Source organism: Heliconius melpomene, chromosome 5, assembly GCF_056956725.1.
Source record: "Heliconius melpomene rosina isolate 202511_hmr_F chromosome 5, ASM5695672v1, whole genome shotgun sequence".
Taxonomy (NCBI): domain Eukaryota; kingdom Metazoa; phylum Arthropoda; class Insecta; order Lepidoptera; family Nymphalidae; genus Heliconius; species Heliconius melpomene.
In genome coordinates, this window is record NC_140393.1 from 6,319,035 (window position 1) to 6,340,116 (window position 21,082).

The 21,082-nt window shown below is 30.7% G+C and overlaps 3 protein-coding genes across 5 annotated transcripts in view; 2 read left to right on the forward strand and 1 right to left on the reverse strand.

Moving 5' to 3' along the window:
• Window positions 1-21,082, forward strand: part of LOC146539073 (estradiol 17-beta-dehydrogenase 11-like) — a 57,856-nt gene that overhangs the window by 4,899 nt on the left and 31,875 nt on the right. The window contains exon 1 of one of the 3 annotated variants that reach the window (XM_085185272.1): window positions 15,249-15,398. The exons of 1 other annotated variant lie outside the window; for it this stretch is intronic. In XM_085185272.1, the coding sequence (XP_085041398.1) occupies window positions 15,371-15,398 (28 nt within the window). In that variant the 5' untranslated portion in view covers window positions 15,249-15,370. Of the gene's footprint in view, window positions 1-15,248; window positions 15,399-17,404; window positions 17,664-21,082 lie in introns of those variants that run through there. One more of the 3 variants, XM_085185273.1, reaches the window with a different exon arrangement.
• On the forward strand, window positions 67-3,326 carry LOC146539074 (chitinase domain-containing protein 1). Its single transcript, XM_085185579.1, has 6 exons — window positions 67-458; window positions 566-746; window positions 1,045-1,251; window positions 1,734-1,895; window positions 2,106-2,343; window positions 3,133-3,326. Exons 1-6 carry the CDS (start codon window positions 183-185, stop codon window positions 3,272-3,274), a joined length of 1,206 nt encoding a protein of 401 aa, XP_085041705.1. The 5' UTR covers window positions 67-182; the 3' UTR covers window positions 3,275-3,326.
• On the reverse strand, window positions 3,440-11,536 carry LOC146539075 (epidermal retinol dehydrogenase 2). Its single transcript, XM_085185580.1, has 7 exons — window positions 11,428-11,536; window positions 6,854-7,133; window positions 5,349-5,464; window positions 4,896-5,015; window positions 4,470-4,631; window positions 3,876-4,075; window positions 3,440-3,694 (listed from the first exon to the last, which is right to left on the reverse strand). The coding sequence occupies exons 2-7, from the start codon at window positions 7,122-7,124 to the stop codon at window positions 3,595-3,597; spliced, it is 969 nt and encodes a 322-aa protein (XP_085041706.1). The 5' UTR covers window positions 7,125-7,133; window positions 11,428-11,536; the 3' UTR covers window positions 3,440-3,594.

Sequence of the window (21,082 nt, forward strand, 5' to 3'; positions counted from 1 at the left end):
GCTTTGATTTTGATTGCTCTAGATTTCTAAACGGAAAGTAAATGTCAACATCTCTTGTCAGTTGTCGCTGTCGTATTGATGTTTGATTGTATCTATCTACTGATACTGAATCTCCAGCCGGCTCTTGAATTATTTTAATTTTCGTAAATTTAATGACTTCAAGTGACAATAGATAATATTTTATGATACAAAAAAGCTCCAAGATGAAGTGTGTCACTGTAATAATACAGATTTTATTCATGTCAAGCATTTGTCTCGGAACATTGTCTCCGCCGGTTGATAAAAAATCACAAAAAGGGGTGAAACCTCAAGAGGGATCTCGAAAAAACAATGTTCTAGATCGAAAGTTGGTTGTAGAGACGCCATATGTAAAAGACATTCTTAAATATCATGCTACTTATCACCAGGATACATCTTTGAGAAATTTTAAGAACACAGTACTGGGTTATGTTACTCCAGTAAGTATAAACTATTTTGATCTTTGATATTTGTAGTAAGCATTTATTTACTAGTAAATATTTAATGCTTTATTAGATGTTATTTTAAAGGCATATATTTTTTTCAGTGGAATAACAGAGGCTATGATGTAGCCAAAACATGGGCTCCAAAATTTAATTATATATCTCCAGTATGGCTGCAGGTAAAGCGGCAGAGCCCTAATATTTACATTATTTCGGGATTACATGATGTGGACAATGGGTGGATGAAATCAGTTAAACAAAAAGGAACTGAAAATAATTTAAGAAGTAAGGTTTATATTTTATATTTTAATGTAAAGGTTTTAAATTTGATTCTCACTGTGCGGAATTAATTACTTTCATTTCAGAACAAACCCCCATTATTAATTGATATTTATTTTTAAAAAATTTTACAATATGACACTTGATAGTTGCTGTACTAAAAACTTCATTAATATCATAATATCATATCTTTTGGAACATACACAAGTTTTAGACAAATTGATAATCAGTTAACCAGTTAAATCTTAATGTTACATAGTAAAAAACATACATACATAGATGGATAATGTTTTTTATATTTTAGTTGTGCCAAGGCTACTATTTGAAAACTGGCAGCCATCAGATTTAAAAGCTTTCTTTATGGAACCATCATCCATGACCGAACAAAAGGCATTAATTGCAGAAGTAAAAAAAGCATGCAAGTTATGGAAATTTAATGGCATTGTTCTAGAAATTTTATCACAAATTGGAAAATATATTGATAAGTCTGTGAAGTTTGTTCAACAGTTTGGTAAGTACACGTACAAATATAATTCTTCATAGAATTATATTTGTAATATTGAAAACCAATAATGGATATTATTATCTATTGTCTTAACACAAGTTACTCCCCAAGCTGACACTGTTGATAGATTGTAACATCCAATTATTAAGCACCCTCTGAAAATAAATCTTAGAAAATTGCTAAAATAGTGATATATTGCAGTTGTAAAAAAAAAATTGCAGATTAATAAGAAATGCAATAATCCAAACATTCCAATAATATTGCATCTTCTGGTCCTCAATAGTTTGAGATAAGTAAGATTTATTTTAATTTTCAGGGTCTGCAGAGACAACAGACAGTATTCAATTGTGGCACTTAATACAATGTTTTTAATCTGGGTCAAATGTGTAGATAATGCATAACATTGATTTCTCCCTACCTTACCTGTATGCAGAATAAAGTGTGAAGCTAAAAAAATATTACTTAACTGGAATGTTTAACATTTTCAGGTTTGGAAATGACAGAAGATGATCTTAGTCTAATTCTAGTCTATCCACCTTTTAGGGGTTACCCAAGTGATGAGTTTTTCATTCAAGCATTCAATGAGATATATCCTTATGTAGATGCAGTTTCTGTAATGACTTATGATTTTTCAAATCCACAAAAACCTGGTAAGTTTAGCCTGAGAATCTAACAAATTTGCTTAAATATTATCTAAATGTTTTTTTTTATATTTTTGAAGTATTATGTCTACACTTAATAATGAAAAGTCCTTTTTTAAATTCAAATTTGTATCATGCTTGAGTTTCAAATGACAACCTTGAGTTTCAATTTGTTTATTTATGTTGTTAATAAATTAAAATTACAAAATTTCGTTTTAGGTCCAAATGCTCCACTATATTGGGTTAGATTATGTGTTGAAAAATTAATAGACAGTGAAGAAAACCCATCAAAGAGAGCCAAAATATTACTAGGCATGAATTTCTATGGTAATTCTTATACAGCAAATGGTGGAGGGCCAATTGTTGGAACGGAGTATATTGAATTATTAAAAAATGCAAAGGCAAATCAAGTACTTACATATAACAATAATACTGCTGAGAATTATGTTGAGATTAGGTAAGATATCTTTAATATATATAGTATTATAATATAGAATATATAATATATAATATATAATATATAATATAGAATATTTTGAAGTGAAGGTTGTTCTGGCACAGAGAGACAATATCTGAATGTAGTTGCAATGGTTGTGGATTTGATTCCTACTCTTAAGACTAAATTATTTTAACTTCTTCAATCTGGTAAAGACTAAACGCGGCGTTGCATTCGTCTATTCGACACGTAATGTGTCGAAATGTAAGGTGATATGTGGAAAGCGCAGTATCTAAACTTATGCTACATCCTCTGAATCTGTCTTCTAAAAAACAATGAAAGCTGACCCTACTATATAATTGTATAGAAAATAATTGAAATATACAATTTTGCTCATATAAAAATCTAGGTTTATAAATGACATAAAATTAGATGACGTTTCTAAGCATTCTGTAGATTTTCATATCATATGATGTTAAATTGGCACGCCAATCGCGTAAAAGTAATGCAAAAATATAAAAATGGCCGTCGTGGCGCAGTGGCATCGTATGTGACTGTAAAAGCGGCGGTTGTGGGTTCGATACCCACTTGTGGGGTTAAATTTATTATTATTTTGATTTCGTTGCTTTGGTAACAAGACAAAGCAAAGCGTCGAGTTCCGCCCCTCAACACCCAATGTCTAGGAAATTAGGCAGTGAGTGGACAACGGAGTCTCTTAGTAACTAGGTTTCCTCTGCCTACCCTGCGAAATTAAATATACAGCATGAAGCTAAAAAATACATATAATTATTTATAATATTTAATTTTCAGAACATCACAAGGTACGAAGAAGATATTTTTTCCCACATTATTCTCTATTCAAAAACGACTGGAATTAGCTAAAGAGTATGGAATAGGTGTTGCCATATGGGAGCTAGGACAAGGCCTAGATTATTTCTACGATTTACTGTAACTTTTATTGTGATATTATTTTAATGATAATAAATAACTTATTATTGAAATAATTGTTCTTGTAATCTTTATCTCCTTTATTTTTATTTTTTTATATAAATATGGATTTCTTTGTAAAGTGCTGCCTAATGATTCTATATTTTTAAATTGGTACAAAAACAAAATATGTATATATTATATTTAATATATTATACTTAGCCTAAAAGTATTATTATCAACATAGGCAATTGACCATCATTCAGTCTTTCAAACAATTTTGTTCTATGCTTAATAAATAAATTAACAAATATAAAAATATGTCTATTTATAATTATTAAAAAATTATGTTGCCCTATTTGGTTTCTTCTTTAATTCCATCATAGTTTGTGGCCCTTTCATAACACGATACATTAGATCCCAACACATTTTTGCTGGGAGTAAGCTGAAATATGAAAAAAAATTATATATACAAAAAATAAATATTTATTATAATAAAGATTTCTGTATTTTTTTAAATTTTATATAGTAGTGTGAAAATATAATATTTTCATTTCCACATGAAATGAATGGAGTGTTTTAACACTAGAAACTCCGTTCCGTCCCCATCATTATAATTATCTTACCATTTAAGAGGTAGCAGATATCTAACAGATCCAGGTATCACACAGTTGACTTCATTTTTTCTTATGGAATCTATCATAGTTTCCGCGACATAGTCTGGTTCCAGCATCGCCGTGAGACGAGGCGTGACGCCGTCGAACATGCCCGTGTTGATGTACGATGGGCACACGAGAGTTGCGTGAATTCCGTTGTGTCCGTGTGCCTGAAAAGTGAAAATTTGTTATTTATGATTTTTGTGTTATTATTTCTTTTTTTTATATGACAGTAAAAATATACATTTTTTTTTCACAAAATTAAAATTCATTCAATGTCTCGAATTTGGGCAGCGGAGAACAGATTGTCTTGGCTATGACTCATCAAGTGCTCCGATTTTTTATTTTAAGGATGGTCAACGAGAAATACTACTTATAAAAGTATACTAACTTATAAAGTATATAAAGTAAGACTGTAAAACGCGATAGGTTGCGGGTTCCAGCGCGGCGTTGAGTTCCGCCGAAAATCTGGAAGCGGAGTGTCTTAACACTAGGCATCTTTTGCATTCTCTGGAACAAGCGGGAAACAGCGTAAAGGTAAAAAGAAAAAAGTATAAACCATACCCGCAATTCAGTAAAGAGACTTTCATGGAAGCCAACCGTAGCAAACTTGGTAGCGCTGTAGTCTGTGCAAAGGTATGTGCCGAGGAGACCCGTCACGGAACCCATAGTCACTATGTGACCTTTATCGGTGCTGATCATGTCCGGGAGGAAGGCTTTTACTGTCTGAAACAATTCAAATAAAGAAAATGAAATTATTTTAATATTTTTTTGTATAACCAATATAGAAAAACAAATTTTGGGTTCGATTCCAACTCGGGGTAATTAATTATTTAATACATATTTAAATTTTCTGGTTTTGGTAACAGGATAAAGCGTGGGGGGGAGTTCCACTCATCACGCATTGCTAACTTTTACTAACTTACCTACCTCTGCCTACCTTCCTTTCTGTGAGGTTTAGTTTGAAGCTAAATAAAGAAAAAATCTTACCCAATAATGTGAAAGAATATTGACTTTATACGTGGTTTCAATGGCCGTGTCACTAAGTTCCAGTAAAGTTTCTCCGAAGACAATACCGGCATTATTTATTAAAATATCCACTTTTCCTACCTATAAAAAGAAATTAAATTAAAATCTTATAAAAAAATATAAATAAATACTTATCTATATAATCTATATTGAAGCATTAAACTATGAATTACGTGGAGTAGAGTGTTATGAAACTCAATTGGAATTTACTTGAAAAAATATCAAGTAGTCATTGCACTTTAAGAACATACGTAATATGATATTTCTTAACTTCTTTCAAAATATTATTTTTGGGCTTTCAATACAATGTGAAATTGTATACAGATAACTTAAATTATTGTTTCATATTGTCATTTCAATAAAAAAAAACATTAATAGACCTAACTGACCGAAAAAAGAAAAGAGAGTTCTTACCTCTTTTTTAACTTTTTCTGCAGCTTTATACACACAGTTGCGATCTGTTAAGTCAACAATGTAACTCGCCACTTGGTATCCTTCGTCTTTTAGAGCATTACATGCTTTTTCTAAAGCTGGAAAAAAGAAAACAATATGCTATATTATTAAATAAAACAAAATGTAAGAATTATTTTATTTAAAATCATCTTCACGCCATATCCCGCACACGGCAGGGTAGGCAGAGGGAACCTAGTGTTAAGGCACTACGTTCCCCACTTTCTGCCGAATTCTGGAGGCATTGCGTGTTGAGTGGTAAAACTCAACGCCGGGCTTTGCCTTGTCACCAGAGCAAAGAAATGAAAATATAAATGTAAATAAATATTTAATTTCCTCGAGTGGGATCGAACCATAGTGCATTTAATATACCTACATAAATATATTTCTATAGTTAAGTTACTGGCCAGTCGTGGCGCAGAGGCATAAGCGTGCGATTGTAAACGTGATAGGTTGTAGGTTCGATTCCCGTTTAAAAAAATTAAATATTGAATATTTTCATTTCCTCGTTCTGGCAACCAGCCAGAGCGTGGAACTAAAAAAATATTTCTTTTATATGAGTTGTTGTTTTCGTAAAAACAAAAACCTTTCACATCCTGTGCTAAGGTAATCGTCAGAATTGAATTAAAATTTTTGTGGTAAAGCTATATGTAGAAAGTAGATGTTAGGTACGTAAAACAGAAGAGAATTACCATTAATTGCTTGGAAGTGATATATAAATATAAGTGAAATTTAAAAATATAGTAAAATATATTAAAGACTACAAAAACATAGTCTATTTTATAATTAACATAAAATATATCCAAAATACTGGAATAAAACAAGTAAAATCATGCCCAAACCTAATTCACATGTGCAGTGAGTTAAAATAAATGACATATTTCAAAAGCAACACAAAGATGGTAATCGACGCTGCCAATAAGTGGCACTCAAGCCGCCATCGTCATTTAAATTACCCCATTATTAGGTGCGTTGCATGGTATGGGTTACAAGAGTACGTCATTAACTTGAAAGTTGTGAAATGTATTGCAACGTAAAACTAAAAAAAATCGAGATTTTTTTTTATCTTAATGATTAAATATATATTATTTGTATTTATGCGAAATCAGTGCAGATATTTATAAACAAGTTTACATTGACCTGGAACTACAGATATAGAAATGTGAGATAAAACATGACTCTATTGAGGCAATGTTAGAGAGTCTGGCTAATTACGTGGTGGCTTTAGATTTGACCTTATGATTGTTTAATCTTGTTTTATGTTTGAGCGAAATATGGAGAGCGGAGTGTTTTGACATTACGTTTGTCTATTTTGCTCTAACTATAAAAGGCATGATGTCAATGCAATTGTTGAAATTATTAAAATTGTCTATATTTGCAGCCCCCAACCCCATATAACACCAGAGCCTTCTCTGGTGAAAATCCTGTGCTTAGGCTCGTCTTTGGTAGTGGCACCCTTCATCACTTACCTTCTTTATTAACATCCCATAGAACAACCTTCGCTCCGAGTCGTGCCAACTTGATAGCCAGCTGCCTTCCTACACCACCAGCACCTCCAGTAATCAAAATCACTTCATCTTTAAGACTTTTCATCGGCCTTATCATGTTAGGCACTAAAGTCCAAAATAGCGATTCTAATATATAATAACATGATAAAAATAAGAATAGAACTGTGTCTTTGGCAATGTCAAATATGCTGGAGACTTGCGATGGCGTGTTAAACTTCGTGCTCTCCAACATTGTGTGTATCTGTTGAACAATAATTAATGTTTTAATTATCTAAGACTATTTAAATTTAATTGTTTGTAGTTTTTAACGTTTGTTTACATAAATTATACGGTTGTGATACACGCTGGATAGATCTACTTTAGAGATGGACTCCAGATGCAACCCTGATATTGATCATGATCCTCAAGTATGAGGACTGACTACAGAGTAGCTGAATTACGTATTTCTTTCTATTACATGCCTATATAATATTTTTAGCTCAAAATTCATATTCATCATAGTTTTCATAATAATCGAATTACTTTCTTATAATGTTAGTCTAACAACCACACCATACCGATCGTTGAACGGACAGTTAGAAAGTTATTGGCCTTTATTTTCAAGGAAGTGGAACTAGAGTCTAGATGTGATGACACAGACTGCAAGAATCTGGTTAATTAAATAACTTTTTTGTGTATAAAATTCGTCATCTACTTAATTAATAAGTATATGTATTTTAAATGAAATTAATTAATTTATTTTAGTAGAAAAATTTTATCAGCTTCATATTTTGTCGCGAATATAGATAGCAACGTAGGCAAAGAAAATCTAGTACAAATACTGTTTTAGACGTAGATAGTCCGAGATCTTTTTGAAACTTAAAAACGGTAAGAAATGTACAAAAAATTGTCAATTGTCAAAAATTTTTATTTCATTTAAATCCCCACAATGATTAAAAAGAGGAAGAGAAGACACGCCAGAGCAGAGGCCGAGGCAGAGAAAGGGCCTTTCCGAAAAATGCCATCTTGAAATACTTCCAACCATATAATCAAGTTATATTGCAGTCATGCAATTATTAATAGAGTAGGAACTCTCATAACTTCACTCTCGTTTTTAAGGTTTATGTTTTGGGAAATAATGTTATTATATTTGCTCTATAAGATTAACAGGTAATTATCTGCAATTCACTGCAACTTGAAGCTACTAGCCTAGTAGCCTAGTAGTACTAGGTAAGTGTATATTACGTGCGGAGATTCTGTTTCAGCTTTTATGCATTAGGTACACTAATGTTGCAATATTACACCTAATGACTTCGTGGTCGAGCGAACCGAATTGCTCAGATCGGAGAGCGACAACGGAGCTATGTGGAGGCCCTTTGCCCCACCTAGGGGGCACAGGATTATAAGTCAAGTCTAGTCAATGACTGCTTTTAACTTTAACGCTTCTAATAAATATCATTATTATGAATGTATATGTATATATATAATATTACTAGCGGCCCGCTCGCGGTTTCCCCCGCGTGAACTATGTTATTATTAATTTCTGTCGCCATGACTACGTCCTAGTGACGTCTATGCAAAATTTGAGACTCCTAGCATTTGTAGTAACGAAGTTTCATACAAACTTTCGACCCCAAAAACAACCCCTTAGAAATCGAATATTGCAAATTCCCATCTTAGCGAGTACCTACGTCCCATAAGTAACTCCTATGCAAAATTTGAGATTCCTAGCACGTGTAGTTTCTGAGATTTCGTGATGAGTGAGTGACCTTTCGATTTTATATATATAGATTTAACCCGATAATTTCATTCGTTACAATTACATACCAACAACATTTACAACATTTTATAAAATCTTTGCTTATTAACACCAAAATGGTTTTATATAGTTTAATTTATTATTTATCCAATTAGTTTTTGATAACGATATTGCAAAACAGTGAGTGGTGGAAAGAATTTGTATAGCCCTACTTTTGGAAGGCCAGTCTGGTCTTTACCTGACTTTTAGGTATTTACTTATATAGCACTAGCGGACCCGGACGCGGCTACGCCTGCTTGAAATATAAGAATATAATTTCTATAGAAATATAGTTTCAATCTAGATGAAATGGTAAAAGTGACTATTATATTTATTTTCATAAGGATGAATATCAAAATGACGCGGTGACGAACGCGGTCGCGTAGCGACGACGGTTGTTATCAACATGGCAGAATAAATTGCATGTCAAATTAGAAAATATTTTAATTTATTAGTATATATGTGTAATGTAATATTATATAGCCTATAGCACTTCTGAAGAATGCAGCTTTCATACAAAACAAAAACAAAGTAAATCGATCCAGTAGATTCAGAGATCTTAGCGTTCAAACAAACAAACAAACAAACAAACAAACAAACAAACAAACAAACAAACAAACTCTTCCGCTTTATTATATTAGTATAGATAAGCTTGATTTGTATTCCCTTTTACAACGGAAATTGTATAAAGAACCTTTAGTAATTAAATTATGTTTTACATAGCGTTATATGTATAATATTTTCATATTTATTTTAAAGTGGGGAACGGATTGTCTTAACATTAGGTTCCCTCTGGCTACCCTGCTGTTTGCGGGATACAGCGTGAAGCTGATTTAATTTTAAATTAATAGGAACAGAGTGAGTAACAACAACAACAATACAAATGTGAAGCTAAAAAAATATAATAAAATTCTAAATTATTTACTACTTACTTCTACTAAATGCTGTATTATTAGTTGGGTAACGTTCTTTTCTATTAATTATGACATGTTGAACTATTAAACTATACGTTTTTATCGAGCCTTCACGAGATATATCGAAAAGAATAAGGACACAATAAGTAATAGGTTCGTATGAGATTAGAAAATTTGTAAGATACAATTAATATGGTGAGTTCAAATTCTATTTCATCAAAAGTATATACGAATAGAATATCGAGGTAGTATGGGTCAAAAGTTGAGAATGATTAAGCAACTTCTACTTACATCAACGAAAACTGCATGAATTTGGGATAATTAAAAATATGCCACTAAATGAACTAACTTATATGAATTAAATGATATTATAAAAGAAATAAAGTTCCTATATAAAATGTATGCTTAAAACTGCTTAAGGTCACTATGCAAATATTATACGAATTAATTAAAATAGTAATAATATTGTCAGATTTTTTACGTTCCTACGTATTTCGTACAATTACTGACAGTTGTACAAAACGTTTAAATTAATAAATGATACATCCGTACGATAATACTGAATAGGTTTAGCATACAGGTTTCTCTACTTATCGATGCAAAGTCAAAATAAACAAACTCTCAAACTGTTGATTGCTTAGAAAGTATAGCTACTTGATAAAGCTTTAAATAAATATAATAACAATAAAAATGTTATAATATTTAGAAAAAGTTCTAAGATTAGTTCATACAATAACTGATTGAGAGAAAACCCAAATATAACAACATAATAAAAATATATAGAGGTATATGAATTAAGATAGGTACTTAACTCATGAAAATATAATTTTAATTATACATCGAGAATAGAACAAAAACCAGTAATTATCTCCTTAAATTTTATAAAGCAGTCATATTATAATTATATATTCATGCAGATAAAAAAAGCAAAAAAAAAATTAACAAAAAATACAGAAGAATAAAGTGGATGGTCTTAGTTCCACCACAGATAAATAAGTTAGGTTTTTATATATACCTAATAATATTTTATAACTGGCGATCTGCATGCGGGTTCGCCCGCTTGAACCGCACAATTATTTATTTAAGTATTTATAATAATAACTCTTATTAGGCCAATCGTGGCGCAGGGGCACAAGGTGTAACTGTAAATGTAACTGGTTGTGGGTTCGATCCCATTCGACGAAATGAAATATTTATTTAAATGAATATTTTCAATTCTTCACTCTTGCAGGCAAAAAGCGGCGTTGAATTTCGTCACTCAACCCGCTATGCTTCCAGAATTTGGCGGAATGCGGGGAACGGAGTGTCTTAACACTAGGTTCCCTCTGCCTACCCTGCTTTGTGCGGCATACAGCATGAAGTCATATATAAACAAACACTAAATGTTAATTAAAGGTAATTACCAATATATATTAATGAAAAACGCATTTAAAACTGTTAGCCATTTTTGAAATTAGCGTCACAAACAAACAGATAAAAATTAAAAAAAATATTGTTTGGGATCTAGTGTATTGTATTGATAAATAATTATATTTTCTTATTAAATATATAAATGCGAACTGACACTAAGACTTTCTTTTCCTACAAGATTCTTGTTAGAAAAGAAGAGCTAAAATACTAACTACAGTTAAGACAGTTGCATTATAAAAATAAGAATTGTAAATTTAGTTCATTTATAAATAAAATAAAAAATAAAAGTAATAAAAAGGATATTTTTGTATAGTAATTTCGATATAGGTAATTATAAAAAAAAAAAAAGATTTTTACCTTTACAAAAATGCAAATAATTAATACACTGGAATATATAAGTTATCTGTGATCAAATAATATTAAATATTGCATACCTTACAATTTTCCTTGGAAACTAAAGTTTATAAAATCACTATAACCGACTTTATAAAGTAAGTAAGTCGTCGTTGCTCACGCGCCGGCCTACAACTGCGCGAGCCTCTGTCGTTCTACTCTTGTAGCTTTCTCCGATAACGGTATTCTTATTTCTTAGTGATATATATTTTTTAATAGGAATATTTGTATTGAGATATAGAATAAATGCAATTCCGATGAGTCCTAAACGAACTAAAAAAATTAAGTAGTGTTAAGACATTCCTTTCCCATTAAGTCACTTCCGTTCTCGACTCTCCGCCGAATTCTGGAAGTATTGTGTGTTGATTCAACTAACTTGACTCAACTCTGCGCTTTGCCCCCTTACCAGAGAGAGAAAATGAAAATCCTCGAGTGGGAATTGAACCCGCAACCATCAGTCCTCAGGCCTACATACAAAACAACAAATACTTTGAATTCCATTAAAGTCTATAAACTCCAAAATTTTTTTTAAACTTTTTCTATTTTTTTTTCTATTTAACGTAATCATAATTAAAACTTCTTAGTATCAAACTAGAGACGCAGCCCATAGATGGATAAAATGTTCCGCAAAACAATGACATCGTCTCATTAGAATTCTTATTGTACACTGTTGTTTACCTTTTAATCAGTATGCAATTATATTCAATTAATTCAGTTAAAATTAACTGAAGTAATAGGAACTAGGCATTTAGGAAAGAAAAATATTTTTTAGAAAATATATAAAAAAATGTAAATTAGCTTGATTTGAACCCGCGCTTCTTGGAAACCGTTTAAGTGCTCTGACCAACTAAGCTATACGTTCTCATAAAAAGAATTGCTTAGAATTATCATTTGGCAAGAGATTATTTTGTTAAGACACTATGTTTTTCACCGAATTCCAGAGGCATTGCCTTGTATTGAAATTTGTGAATGATATGTGCATTATTTAATGTAGATATCTCTTGCATTGAATATGGTATGTAGAGGAAATCTGTTTTTAACACACGCTATTTGTGTGTTACATAATAATGGATTTCATCACGTTTTATATTATCAGATCAAGTAAATAAAAACAACTTATTGATTTAAACATTGCATTTTTCTATTATAAATTACTTAAAATCAGTCTCTCTCTTTCTCTGCCTACTCTACTTTACGAAAAAGAAAAATTGCAAGATTTGAAAAATATCATTGTGAGAATTCAAAAAATAAATATCTTTTAATATATCGTTTTCAAAAAAGTAACTTTTACACTACTAACACTATGTCGGGAAGTTATTTTCCTACCAAAAAAAAATATATTTCGTATTAAACTTTTAGTAGTAATATAAACCTTTCACTAATAAACATGTGCATTTTGTTATTGCAATAGCTATCTTACGCTCCAAATGCTGGCTAGTAATAAGACAATGTAGAATGCATGTAAGGCTTAGAGATTACCATCTAATTTGTACATTTGTATGCACTCTTGGTAGGAAACCTATTAATGAAGGGTATTTCTAACTGTCTAACGAATGTAAGGTGTTTACTATAAAGTGCTTTTAAACGTACAGATAGACAATAGTATCTATTCTTATCCTTATTTTTTATATTCACCTACGATTCTTAGGTTACACTAAGAAAAGGTAAGCTGATGATTAAAAAAATACGTTTGATGGTTAAAAAATGTATTAAAGATGATTAAATTATTTTCATTTTCTCGCTCCGGCAAGACAATTGCGGCGTTAAGTTTCGCCACCTTACACGTAATCTACGCCACGTAGAAAATGGGCAGAATACAAAAAAACAAAAATAAACATTATATTGTTATGTATTGTGGTTGAGGCCAGTCATGGCGTAGGGGCACAAGCGTGCGCGGTGCGACTGTAAATGTTGTGTCTATTCGATTACGATCGAGGAAATTAAATATTTTATATAAAATATTTATATCAAATTATTTTTTTTGTATAAAAAAACGTTTTTTTTTTAAATTATTTATTCTCTTTGCATTTATAAATTTATATATTTATTTATGCAAGGCAACACAGGTTGTTTATTTAACGGTCTCGTTACAAACGCTAGTGTCAAGGATCCCGTAATATTATGTATTGGTAAATTTCATTGTTAGGATAATTCATGGTTTTTTTTATGTAAATTTCATATTGTAAACGATTCTACAGCATAGGTGTCATAAGTTTACTTATTTGTACTTATTAGTTATGCTTACAGGTTACTATTATTGCACAAGAAGACATTACAAAACAAATCTATATACATATATTATAATATACATATTTATATAGATTTCTGTTGTAATGTGTAATTCAAGTACATACCTATTTAATTTTGAAACTGAAATTTAGATAAGTCTGTTTTTTTTATTTCTAATTGTGAGTAAGCAAAATTTTATTATAATTTATTGTATAATATTTTATTTGCTGCTTTTTATTAGAACTATGTATGGTTATCCCGCTTAAATTATTATTATTTTTGTAATGGTTACTGTATGTGACATAGCAATAAAATATTTTATTGTCAAGACACTCCGTTTCCGTTGTTAGTATTAAATTAGTGTTATTTAGTATAGATATAGATAGGTACTGTTCATTTAAGCTTAATGAGCTTTTCATTTGCGTGAGTATCCGTAAAAGTAGAGATATTTCTGCAGTAATTTAAATCTTAAATTAAAGAGTTTCAATTAAAATGTTAACAGACTTAAATTTTGTGAATTTATATTAACTTAAAGTAAAATTATGTCTACTATAGATAGACATAATTTTATTTTAGCTTTACGTAAATTTGGCAAGTTCTTATTAAAGTTCAATTATCATTAGTACCGCCATCTATGCTAAAAGATAACTAATTCCGCCGAATTCCGATGGCATTGTATATTGAGTGGCGAATCTTAACGCCGCAATTTACCACGCCTGAGCGAAGAAATGAAAATATTGAATGGGAATCGAATTCACACCTGTCGCTTTTACAGACACACGGCCTACCAACTACTTATAATAATAAATTAATAATATACAACTCATTCATGATTCATTTCAGCCATCTATGTTGCGAGTTACATATTACATTATTGCTTACAACTTTAACTAGATGGCAGTTTCGATAATCTTTACACAAGAGTGAAATTGTCGTTTCCATTTGATATTATTTATAAAAAATGGGTTTATAATATTCGTTAGTTATAATAAAAAACATTGTACAGGTTTTTGGTGGTGGTGGTGGTTTTCTAGGCTCGGCTAGGCTAGAATATTTGCTTTGGGTATTTTTGTGTCAGTTTTCTAATATATAATCACTGGCTACAGCCTAATTGCCTTATCTGGAATCGCTTTGTCTTGTTATGTGAATGTATATAATTGCTTTAACACTAGATGGCGTTTTTAAATATATTGAATTCTTATTCTTTTTTTGTTTATTAGTGGATACTATTGAATTCCTATATTTATATACTGCAGGAAGAAAATCAACGATAACAATGAAATTACAATATAAAAAAAGCTCTTTATACGTTCACATTTATAAGGTTTATAGGGAATGAATGGGAATGTTTATACGTTCAGAATATAGTGTTTTTTCTATATTTGATAAAGAACACAATATAAAATATTATATTAATTTATTTATTGTGTATTATATTAAGACTATGCTTTACTAAACAATATATTTATTGGAACATCTTAACTTTTTACTCTTTAACGTTATCAGCGCCGGTATACTTAGCATCGTAATTGGCGTACTAATGGTACTTCTTTTATCATTTTTAATAAGTACCCGCTTGTTGCTCTTTTCGTAGAAGCATATGCATGCCTTATGCATGTTTGATATGTCAGTTGCTTTTTTATATAGTCTCATTAAATTCATTTCTGCACATGTATATTTATTGTTCTATTTTCTATTTAAATAGATAAGTGTTGTATTCAACTTAAAATAGACTTTACAAGTGCTAACAGATAAATGATAAAACGCACCAGTTCAGTATCATGTAAGTAAATATACATCTTCCAACACTAATATTTTTCTGAACAGACCCGAATATATTATATTATTTTATTGATTTTGTTATTTTCTCGTTTATAATCGTTGGGTTGTTTTTTATTCTAAATTCTTTACAAATAATGTCGAAATTAAATGAATTATTTGTATCATTGGTTGTGTTTGATCAACTGAGATCTCGCATAGACCCATTTAGATGTTGCTTATTTGACTAATAATCCTCTTATTTTATAAAATTTCCAGTGCTGATGGGTTCTTCAACGGATTTATCTTACAAAATTTATTTCACTAGAAGGCAAAACCTAAGAGTTTTGTAAAGACAAATATCTTCGTCGCTAGTGTTGTACATAGAAATTTGACTATTAGTTTACCTGAAAACTAATAGTCAAATTTCTATGTATATAGGTACCTACCTATATATACAAAATCTGACTGCTTGATTAAATATTAATTTTCTGACTGATTATGTGACGTAGAAAAAATACATATACGGTATTAATTTTAAGTCAGGATATTAAAAAAATATAATTCGTAAATATTACTAGATTTCACTTATTCTTAATAGGATCATTAGTAACGTTTAATTCCGTACTCATTTCATTTTAATTCAAATTCAAAATATTCTTTATTCAAAGAGGGAATTTTTATAATCACTTTTGAATTGTCGAATGAACATATGAACAAAAAGCTACCACCGGTTCGGAAGGCGATTCTGCTGAGAGGAGCCGGCAAGAAACTCAAGAGTTGCTCTTTTCAAAATCAATGGTACAATCTATTACATTAGTTGGCAGTATCCTGCATTACATTCAATAGACATTAATTACATACCTCTAAATATTCTTGATTTCTATAGAAACTTATGCCAATATTCCATTATAGGTGATTGCAAAACCGTTTTGAAGAGAAACGAGATTATTATAAAATTATTTACATATTATATACCTGTATGACATAGATGCGCAACGTAGATAATTATAATTCATGGATCGTATTACATCAAAAGTGACGTTTGTTATTTATTAATGTAGAATTAACGAGGCTGTATTTGCAGGTATAAATATACATCTTCAACTTAAAACTATTTGTTAATTAGTTTTTATTTTTTATAAATTTTATAATATACCCAAAAAAAACTTTTAAGCCTTTTAAATATATAAAAGTTTTGAGAAACGTCCGATAAGGATGTGTACAATTACGTTTTTGTACAAAAATTAGGCTTATAAAATCATTTTAGATGATGATACAGTAGTAAATGCTTCGTAAATTAATTGATGATTTATTTGTCTATATATATATTATTTTCTTTCTCTAAAACATGGTTATTTTTCCATCAGGTCTCTATAATCTAAAGGTGCGATATACCTATGTTTAAGAAAAGGTAAAAACCTGAAATGACATGAATATCAACAATAAGACAAGAACAGATACTGTCAGACAAAAAGTTTAAAAATCTACTGCACTACATTGTTTTTTCGCAAATTTATTTTTATTCGCAGTCAAAACGTTTTCACGCGTTCGGGGCTTCGCCCGTTTGAACTACACAATTATTTATTTATAAATCTGAATTACTCTCATGTTCTAATAAAATTATTATTTTAAATTATTAGTTTTCTAAAGAAACCTTGATTTTTTATATATATAAAATAACGTAGGTACTTAACAAAACATGCGGAAGTTAAAAAAAGTCTACGATATATTTTTATCCTTTAATAATATGTTTTATAAATAATATCATTAGTTAAATAAAAAAAATATCATAAACACTTTACAAAAAAAATATATCATCAAACACTTTTTTAAAAAAAAATCATTTCAACACAATAATAATTGCACTTTCAGAAAAAAAAATCATTGTTCATCACATCAATCCATTCCAGTTCCCATTGTAGACGACATTGTTTTGCTAATGACAGGTTGTTTGTATTATCAATCGGCCACGTGAAGGTCGCGAGCACGAGGGTGTGGAACTGAGACCGTAGACCAGCACTGTAGGGAGAGTGCGCGCGCCGGCCGACAGTCTTCCTCCGACAGTCGCCAAGTCGATGACTGTAGAGCCTCGCGCGTAACTAACCGAAAAAAAATTATTTCAACGAAACCACACGCGTTTCTCGTTCTAATTTTATTATAACTACAAATATTATTACAGAAATTTCCGATTTCGTTTAACTAAAACGAAATTTACGGAGATAAGTGCTTCCTCATAGTGTCCGTGCTCAGCTGTTACCAGATTTTCGTGATTTAGTGCAAATATTTGGTGAGTTGTCCAAGAATTTTAGTGTTGATTAAATGTTGATTTGTGTTGGGTAAACGTTTTCGCATAGTTCACAACAGTTTTGAAAGTATTACAAGGCGATCGTGGTTCTCGGTGTTCTGACTTTGAATTGATATTATCTATAAACACCATACCTTCATTAATACAAGCAATTATTTTTAAATTACGATAGACTTATTAATATCCATAATTATAAATATTTAAAATTTTATATTATTTTACAATATTTGAGATTTTAAGGTGATATTATTAATAGAATAGTAATTATAAGTTTATTTTTAAAATATTTTTTCTAGATCTACTATTCAAAATGCTCTATTTTAACAAAATCATACATAATAACATTATAAGTAGAATAAGGCGGAAATCCGTAGCGGCACGGTCAATAAACATTGCCAATTATACCAAAGACGTTTACAGATTGTTCCTGTTACCGACCAAATTATAACGGCCTTTTCTACCTCAAGGTAAAGGTCCTTAGGCGAGGCTGTCAACTTCACAAGTAAACCTAACTTAACGAAATTATTATATTTATAAATAAGAAATAAATAGTGTTTTTAATCGAAAATGATCGAAAAAATATACTTCCATATATAATTTTCCATATAACTTAATTAGCTTTACAAGGCGAGCAAGATATCAATGAATTACACAATATTTTCTGTTGGTATATTTGCAATCACTATGTTTTGCAAAATTATGAAACAAGTTACAATATGAACGGAATCTTCTGTAGGCCATTGCCAAATATATGTAATTTGGGCCGATTTTGATGTATTCATATCTCACGGAGTACTTTTTCAATTAAAATAAATTTGGTAAAACTTAAGTACTAGTCGTGTAATTTTATAAACAGTTATTATTTATAACAATATAATTTTATAACTACTTGAGTTGCGCCACTCAAGACGCAATGCCTCGAAAATTCTGCGAAAAGTGGGGTACGGAGTGTGTAACACTAAATAGGTTCCCTCTGCCTACCCTACTATACACGGGATACAGCGTGAAAAAAAGCCCTTATAAATAGTAACATACAATTTGACTTATAGAAAAAAAAAAACTACTTTAGAAACGGATTAAAAAATAAAAAAAAACTTTCAAAATCTAATCTAATCACTTCAAAAGAATCAAAACATGAATAAATATAATATTAATATTAATATGATATTGGTAGTTCTATCGTAGCAGCGTTGGTCTTCCGAGTTCGCAATCGAGCCGGCATGTGCGGTGTTGGGAAACAGCCGAGAAGGCCGACTGGTTGCCGTTGATTTGCGCGTTCCCGATCATCTTAGTTTACAATTAGATACGAAATATCGCAGGCGGTATGTAAATATGAGCCCAGTCATGGTGCCAGGGGCACAGTGCGACTGTAAGCACGATAGGTAGTCGGTTCAATCCAAGCCAATCGAAGAAATGAAATATTTAGCATTTGCCATGTTCTTCGCTCTGCTGTGAAATTCTTCTCTCAGTCCCCCGAGGAGGGAGAGGGGAGACGGTTCCAGGGCTGAGCCCTCAGACCGTGGTGGTCTTTCTCCGTCCATGGCTATGGGCACGTCGTGGGTGGGCCAAGGCCCTGTAGTTGTGTCCATAGGGACTGGGGGACCTCCGCTCTGGTGACACCAGAACTGGTAAAAATATCTAGTTGAAATGAATTAGTGGAATAATAAATACTCAAACTTAATTATTCTACGTCTTCAAAAATACTTATTTCTTAACTTTACGTGGACCCTACATTTATCAGGGTAGGCAGAAGGAAGAAAGGAAGGAAGGTGTTAAGACACTTCGTTTAACACTTACCGTCGAATTCTCGAGGCATTGCCTTATTATCAAACCGAAATTGTAAATAATAAAATGATTTATTCCCCCGAGTGGGAATCGAACCCACGACTGTGTTCACAAGCTTGTGTCACTACGCGACGGCGGCCTCGCTAGTAATATTCGAAAATTAATATACTAAAATGTTTTTGCTTATATGTCAAGGCGATAGATTTATTTTTTCCTATTTTGTAAGTAATATTACTAAAAATATTAATATCTAAACAAATAGTCATGATATAAATATACATAATATGTAAAACTTTATGTAATATTGAGAATAACAATTTTAGATTTTTGTTATTTTTGCCAAAGTCGTTAAAGATTAACTATGACCAGAGACTTAACTAAAAATAATCCGGTTCTTAAATTTCATTTACGATGTTTTTTCCCCACTAGGTAATTTGTTAAAGAAACGTCTAGTAGGTAATTTAAAATGCTGAACTCTTCAATATTTTGTTATTTGAGTTTTATAATTGCTTTGCTGATTTAATTTTACTTTAATTAGCTACTACGGCTTCTTTTATTTAAGTAATAATACAATTCTAAACTGCTCACCTGTATGATTGTTGCTGTTTAAGATGCTACCTGAAATCTTTGAAAAGTGATCGAAGTTAATTTAGATATTTATAATATACATATTTTGAGCGAACTGTTACCATATACATTTAATTTTTAATTTTCACTTAACATTAAATCATTTGGCTCGGACCTCCCCTTATTCCTATATAAAAAAAGTTAAAAGACGAACGAAATATATGCAAACATAAAAACAAGTTAATTTAACTATATATTTATAATATAGTTTAAAATAATTGCATTTAAGAAAAGCGACATCTCATGTCCCCGCATAATAATTATATTTGCGTGACTGTTTTTCTTATATTATATTATGTCCACGTCAAACAAGCGTCATTATTTATTTTTAAATTAGCCATATTCTTTATATGGAAAGATACATCTAGCAAGTGTTTTAAAATATTTATTTAAGCACAGTATGTTAATTGGTTTTTATGATGTTATATTTAATCAGTTTTAACATTTTCAAATATGTTGCCGAATTCGCTTCCGCGTGCTGTAAGCACATTTCATGTTAAGCAATATATAAAGTTACTAGTGGACCCGAACGCGGCTACGCCCGCTTGAACTATACGAATATTTATTAAATATATTTATGATATTATTTTCAATGCGTTAAGCAAGCTCATTTTGGGTGATAACGTTTTCTAACAACAAACTTTGCAAATCGTTGCTTAGCAACGGCGGTTGTTATTAACATGGCGGAATAAATTGTATGTCAAATTAATAAGTATTTTAATATATTGGTATTTATCGAAAATAATAAAAATATTAGAAAAAAAAGTATCCTATGTTCATCGCGAGACCCTCAAGTATCTCTATATGAGTATTTCATCACAATTAAATTAGCGGTTTGGCCCTGATTGCATAAAAGACAGACAGACAGACAGACAGACAGAGTTACTTTAGAATTTATAATATAGGTATGGATAATACAATTGAAAAAAAAATTGTTGCTTACGTACTAAAATATTCTTTTGTTTAGCATTTTAATTTATTAGAAGTCT